We start from the raw sequence: 6,890 nt of genomic DNA, 5'->3' as shown, positions 1-6,890 counted from the left end.
GAACACGTGCACTATACAAAGACACTACTCAGAAAGTTAATCACAACTTCTTGTGCTGTTATTAGCTGAAAGTACATCCATCAGCCTTGACAGGGTCTCAGCCACCATCGTGCATTAACATAAACTGCAGTTAACACTCCACCACATGAGGTAACAGGGGTGGAAGTGCTCTGAGAATGATGCAGGAAGGCCTGCCTCAGCCAGGATGAGAGACCTGACCTGTGAGAAGCTGCATGTGGAGCAGGGTGGCTTGGCCACAGAGCAGAGAGCAGCCTTTAGGCCAGGGCTGGACTACAGCAGTAGGACCTGCCTCCCTTGAAACTCCAGGGAGCGCCATTCGGCACAGCACAAGAGATTCTGCAGAACAGTGCAGGGGCAGCAGTACTGCTTGCTGCCAGGACGTGTTTCTGTACACCAGGCCATCATTCCAGGCGGGGTCAAAGCTAGCAAAGATGACCAGATCTGCACAGATTTTATACTGAGCTAAAAGCTTGGGGTGTCTGCAGATTAACTGTGCAACAAATCTAAACACAGTCAAAAGCTGCCAGGTTCTGGTAACTGTGGTTCCCAACTGAATGGGACCATCAGCACACTGAGTCTCCTCCCTTGCAAGTACCAAATGTAACCAGATAAACCTCTTAATTATGAGATGATGATGGTGGATGATTGAGGAAATGACAAACCTATAACATACAAACAAAGAATAGCAATTCTTCTGGTAAACCTCCCTATGCTAAGCTAAAAGGCAGGAAACAACGAGCTGAGTTCTCACACAACTTCTCCTGACAGATGCTGGCAGCAGGGGACAGGGGAGGTTTCACATTTAGAACTGTAAGAGCCCAGTCTCTGATACTAATGCCAAAGGAGGAGAGAAAGATGAGCCTTCCTCTACAATCTGAGAGATGGTTTCAAGAGAGATTATTCCAAAAAGATCAGTAAAAAAGGCTCATATTTTTAAAAGCATCTGGTAATCTAGTAAGATTGTCAAAAGCTTGTAGGTGTCTTTAAACAGCTAATCTCCTCTGAAAAAAAAATCTTATTTAATAGCTGAATCATCCCTTAGTGAGGCAAAGTTAACTTCAACTTTAAAGGTGGAAGATCAGTACTTAAAAGGAAAAAATCTGAAAATGGAAATCAGATTTTTCCTCCCACTCCTACGTGCAAGGTGCAAAAGACAAAGGCACATAGAAAGGAGGAGCTTTACTTTGCAGGTAACTAATAAATAATTGAAAGTGAGCCTCTTGTTTGTAAATAGTTGTTATAACTGTGACCATTTTGGCTTAAACATTTTAGCAACAATTCTGAAGTATCCTCATGACATGTCTTTGATGAAAAAACAGAAAGAATTGAGATACTGTACATTGTAATCTTAAGTAGTCCAGGTATGGCCACAAATTAACTAGAATTAATTGCTCATCTACCTCTGGTGAGTTTCTTTGTGTTATGACAGCTAAAAGTGAAACAGAAGGAACTCAAGAAATTAATTTCTTGGTAACAGAAAAAAAGAAAACTTGGTGATAAAAATGAAAACTCACATCTTCAGACAGAAATATATACTGATTTCTCTAACAATTTGAACACAATTTAAGTGTTACAATCAAAGTTTTTTTTCTCTGAGACAATCAACTCAAATGGGAATTATTTTTCTCTCATGAAGGAATATTTCTGTTTACAGTCTTACAGCTTTCTAAATCCTTCTGTTCGTAAGGTTCAACATACAGTCTAAAAAAGGCAATAGAAAGGGATAAAGTTACAGATCTGCAGTATTAAAGGAAACAGCTCCTGATACTGAATTATAGTGCTGAATTAACAGATGCTTCCCTTCAATATATATTAGTAAGTTCCTTCAGACTGCTGACTTTATGATGTACCTTTGTGAACCAATAGCATGGTAAAGGGTATCAAAAATTGGTACTACCTAGGGCAGCATATACCATGTTAGGAATCAGAAATGTTAGCTTAATGATAGAAGCCTTAATTAACCTTTTGTCATTAAAAAAAAAAAAATCAAAATAGCATAGTTTAGGAGCAACAGCAGAAACTTTTTTTATTCTTTTGTATCAAGTTATTTTCTCCTTTAATTAGACTCATCCATAAAAGACCCAAGGCTAGAGTTCTTTCATATTTTTGAAATATAAATTTGACATAAAAAATCTTTTTTCTGCTTATTTAAAAGCCTTGTAAAAATTCTTGTAGCTGGGCCACTATTTCTGTATCCACGGTTTCCATAAGGGCGTGAAAACCTTGTTCTCCCAGTAATTCCTGCTGTGCCTTTAACTTCTCATAGACGAACTGCTGCAGTGACACGGCGTGCACTGGGTCCTTCAGCGCAAGCTGTGGAAAATATGCAAAATAAAAACAGATAACAATGCAAAAAAATTACTATACGACTTACACATTTTGATTATAACCCCAGCTCAAGAAAAAAATCTACTTTTATTTTTTTCATATTTACTTGAGAAACAAGAGGAAACACTAGTGCAAAACAAAGATCAAATTAATAATTATCAAGGCAGATATCAGTTTTAAACTATTTGAAACAGTGTCAAATCATGAGTCTTACACTTTGCTCTAAGGTTTAATGCTTTTATAAGATAAAATAATTTCAAAGTTACTTTATTAGTTACTGATGAATGGGGTTCCTGTAACTCCTAAAAATCAGATCAGATCTTATCAAGGACTTTATAATGATGGCATGCACTATGGTCAGTTTTATTTTATTAGTAAGAAAACAAAACACCGAAAAAGTCAAACTTGTTTAAATAATATAACAAACAAAATAAACTGTCCACATGTATAAAGAATGGCCACACTTCAGTACTGATACCTGTAGACCTCAAAAATCTAGCTGGATTATACAATTTTCTTTTGGCAGGGAAAGACAGGATATTTGTTACTATTTTCCCACATTAGCTGCCTTTTAATAGCAAAAATAGGTAAAAGAAGGAGCTACATTGACAGAGGATGTACTGCTAATTTTAGTGTCAGCAGACATATGGCCAGGCTCAGGGCACTGACAGTTATGCCACATTTGTCCCTCAGTCCACCAGGCTGGGAAGAAGGGGATGGGAGATGGGGACACCTGGTGCTTGCTGTATCAAAGAAGTAGGATGTTGAAATTAATGGCAATTAATGAAGACCTGTGGTCTGTTCATCTTAGTGTCAAACCCAAACAACACTACTGTTTATGCTGGAAGGCAAACTATATAAACTATTTTGCTGTTTCAAGGTAAGACTTGATAATTTTATTTCCTATGATTACCATAACACTATTTAGAAAGGGGAAGTAAGTGCAGTAACACTTTGGTACTCTGTAGGAGGATTTTTTTTCAGTAAATGTAATTTGAATCTGTAGAATATAATAGACTTTTTTAACAAAATTTCTAAATCACAACTAATCTAATCAATATTTGCCGAAGTCAGTAGCATTTTTTTCCTGCCGTGCCAGGCAAAGAATCTGCCAGTTTCTGAATGATTTGCATTTGTTCACCTAAAACTGTAATTTGGGACATATAGTGCACTTACATGTAGTTTCTCTAAGTTCATAGCTCTGAACAGTCATGCATAAAATTACTCTAGGAAAGACTGCACAGAAAAACAGGTATTTAAATACAAGTGTTCTCATCCTTGTGACCCTGACCAAAACCACTATAGACATTGCCAATGCATTTTTCTCCATTCCTCTGGCAGCAGAATGCAGGCCTCAGTTTGCCTTCACATGGAGGGGAGTGCAGTACACCTGGAACCGATTGCCCCAGGGGTGGAAGCACAGCCCCACCATCTGCCATGGACTGATCCAGGCTGCACTAGAAAAGGGTGAGGCTCCAGAACATCTGCAGTATATTGATGACATCATTGTGTGGGGGAACACAGCTGCGGAAGTGTTCGAGAAAGGGAAGGAAATGGCTGGTTTTGCCATTAAAAAGAGCAAAGTAAAGGGACCAGCTCGTGAGATTCAATTCCTGGGAGTGAAGTGCCAAGACGGACGGCGTCAGATTCCTACAGATGTCATCAACAAGATCACAGCAATGTCTCCACCCACCAATAAGAAAGAGACACAAGCTTTCTTGGGTGCAATAGGTTTTTGGAGGATGCATATTCCTGAGTACAGTCAGATCGTGAGCCCTCTCTACCTGGTCACCCGCAAGAACAATTTCCAGTGGGGCCCTGAGCAGCAACAGGCCTTTGTCCAGATCAAGCAGGAGATTGCTCATGCAGTAGCCCTTGGCCCAGTCAGGACAGGACCAGAGGTGAAGAATGTGCTCTACTCTGCAGCTGGGAACCATGGCTTGTCCTGGAGCCTTTGGCAGAAGGTGCCTGAGGAGACTCGGGGTCGACCACTGGGATTTTGGAGTCGAAGCTACAGAGGGTCTGAAGCCAACTATACTCCAACAGAGAAAGAAATCCTGGCTGCCTATGAAGGAGTCCAGGCTGCTTCGGAGGTAATAGGCACTGAAGCACAACTCCTCCTGGCACCCCGACTACCCGTGCTGGGGTGGATGTTCAAAGGCAAGGTTCCTTCCACTCACCATGCCACCAGTGCTACATGGAGCAAGTGGATTGCTCTCATCACTCAGCGCACCCGTATAGGTAAACTGAATCGCCCTGGGATTTTGGAGGTAATTACAAATTGGCCTGAAGGTGAGAATTTTGGTGTCACAAATGAAGAGGAACAAGAACCAGTAACACGTGCTGAAGAGGCTCCTTCCTATAACCAACTGCCCCCAGAGGAAACACGCTACGCTCTTTTCACTGACGGTTTCTGTCGCATTGTAGGGATGAACTGGAAGTGGAAAACAGCCGTATGGAGCCCCACACGACAGGTTGCACAAGCTACCGAAGGAGAAGGTGGATCAAGCCAATTTGCTGAACTCAAGGCTGTTCAACTGGCCCTAGACATTGCTGAGAGAGAAAAGTGGCCAAAGCTCTACCTCTACACTGATTCATAGATGGTAGCCAATGCCCTGTGGGGATGGCTGGAGAGGTGGAAAAAGGCTAACTGGCAACGTAGAGGGAAACCAATTTGGGCTGCTGGTGAGTGGAAAAACATTGCCACCAGGGTAGGGAGGCTACCTGTGAAAGTCCGCCATGTAGATGCCCATGTACCCAAGAGTAGGGCCACGGAGGAACACCAAAACAATGAGCAGGTAGACCAAGCTGCAAAGATAGGGGTGTCCAAAATAGACCTAGATTGGGAACATAAGGGAGAGTTATTCCTAGCTCGATGGGCCCATGATGCCTCAGGCCACCAGGGCAGAGATGCCACCTATAAGTGGGCACGAGACCGAGGGGTGGATCTAACCATGGACAGTATTTCTCAGGTTATCCATGACTGTGAGACGTGTGCTGCCATCAAGCAGGCCAAGCGAGTGAAGCCCCTCTGGTACGGTGGGCGGTGGTCCAAGTACAAGTATGGGGAGGCCTGGCAGATTGACTCCATCACACTGCCCCAGACACGCCAGGGCAAGCGCTACGTGCTGACCATGGTGGAGGCCACCACTGGATGGTTGGAAACCTACCCTGTGTCTCATGCTACAGCCTGGAACACCATCCTGGGCCTTGAAAAGCAGGTTCTGTGGACACATGGCACCCCTGAGAGGATCGAGTCCGACAACAGGACTCATTTCAAGAACAGCCTTATCAACACCTGGGCTAGGGAACATGGCATTGAGTGGGTGTACCATATCCCCTACCATGCACCAGCTGCAGGAAAAGTGGAGAGGTACAATGGACTACTAAAAACCCAGTTGAAAGCTCTGGGTGGGGGATCTTTCAAGAATTGGGAGCAGCATCTGGCAAAAGCCACCTGGTTAGTTAACACCCAAGGTTCCATCAACCGAGCAGGTCTTGCCCAGTCTGAGTCCCTGAATGTAATAGAAGGGGACAAAGTCCCAGTGGTACATATCAGAGGTTTGTTAGGGAAGACTATGTGGATCAATTCTGCCTCGAGTACAGACAAACCCATTCGTGGGGTTGTCTTTGCTCAGGGACCAGGTTGCACGTGGTGGATAATGCAAAGAGATGGAACAACACGATGTGTACCTCAGGGAGATCTGATTGTGGGGTAAGAATGATATGGGGATAAGGGGTGGAATGTCCTGGGGTGATGTTATGATGCTTGTATATCCCCATTCATCTGTTCTGTCCCTTTAAGACCGGCTCTGAAGAGTGGAAGTTTTGTTTGGGTTTCTCTTATCAGGACACAGAGGAAAGCGGTACACAGAGCTGTTTTTTCACTTCCAGCTTCAGCTTGCTGCTTTTGCTTGCTCTCTTTTTCTGCTCTTGCTTCTGCTCTGCTTTCTGCCTCTGCTTATTAGCTAGCTCTAGCTAAACAGTCCACATTCCTTCCTGGACTGTTTCTCCTCTCCTGTTCCTGTGACCATCTCGAACCTGCTCCAGACTGGGACCCAGGAACACCGAAGGTTCGGCTGCAGCAGCTGCCCCAGCGCCGGAGGGACTGAGAACAGAGCAACCACCCCCCGAAAGAGACTTTCTGATTTTGTCATCTTTCTCAGAGCGGTGTCATCGGGTATTGTTCATTTTGTGTGCTGGGAGGTGCGGGGCCAGTCAAATAAACAGGTTCTTTCCACCTCTCTCCGAGGAATTTTTCCCGAACCGGTTGGGGGAAGGGGCCGTGTGGGTTTCGCTTTCTGGAGGGGCCCTCCTTTGCAGATTCTTTAACAAATTTGCCCTAAACCAGGACAACATGGATCTCTGCATCCCCAGGGACCTCCATGGCTGCATGGCCACAGCTGCCTCACCATGGTCTGCACCAGGGGCTGCAGGGGAGCCTCAGCTCTGGTGCCTGGAACACCTCCTGCCTTTCCTTTCTCCCTGATCTCAGTGTCTGCAGATTTGTTGCTCTCACGTATCTCCTTGCTCCCTGGCTG

The 6,890-nt window shown here is 44.1% G+C and overlaps 1 protein-coding gene across 3 annotated transcripts in view; it reads right to left on the bottom strand.

The window, feature by feature from the left end:
* Nucleotides 1–2,021: 2,021 nt before the first annotated feature.
* IPO11 (importin 11) overlaps nucleotides 2,022–6,890 on the bottom strand; it is an 82,102-nt gene continuing 77,233 nt past the window's right edge. For all 3 annotated transcript variants that reach the window (XM_064735776.1, XM_064735777.1, XM_064735778.1), the window contains one exon: nucleotides 2,022–2,334. In XM_064735776.1, coding sequence (XP_064591846.1) covers nucleotides 2,170–2,334 — 165 coding nt within the window. In that variant the 3' untranslated portion in view covers nucleotides 2,022–2,169. The remainder of the gene's footprint in view (nucleotides 2,335–6,890) is intronic.

The sequence above is a fragment of the Zonotrichia leucophrys genome, chromosome Z, assembly GCF_028769735.1.
Source record: "Zonotrichia leucophrys gambelii isolate GWCS_2022_RI chromosome Z, RI_Zleu_2.0, whole genome shotgun sequence".
Taxonomy (NCBI): Eukaryota; Metazoa; Chordata; class Aves; order Passeriformes; family Passerellidae; genus Zonotrichia; species Zonotrichia leucophrys.
Note: the sequence above shows the minus strand (reverse complement) of the source record. Positions and strands in the feature narration are given on the sequence as shown.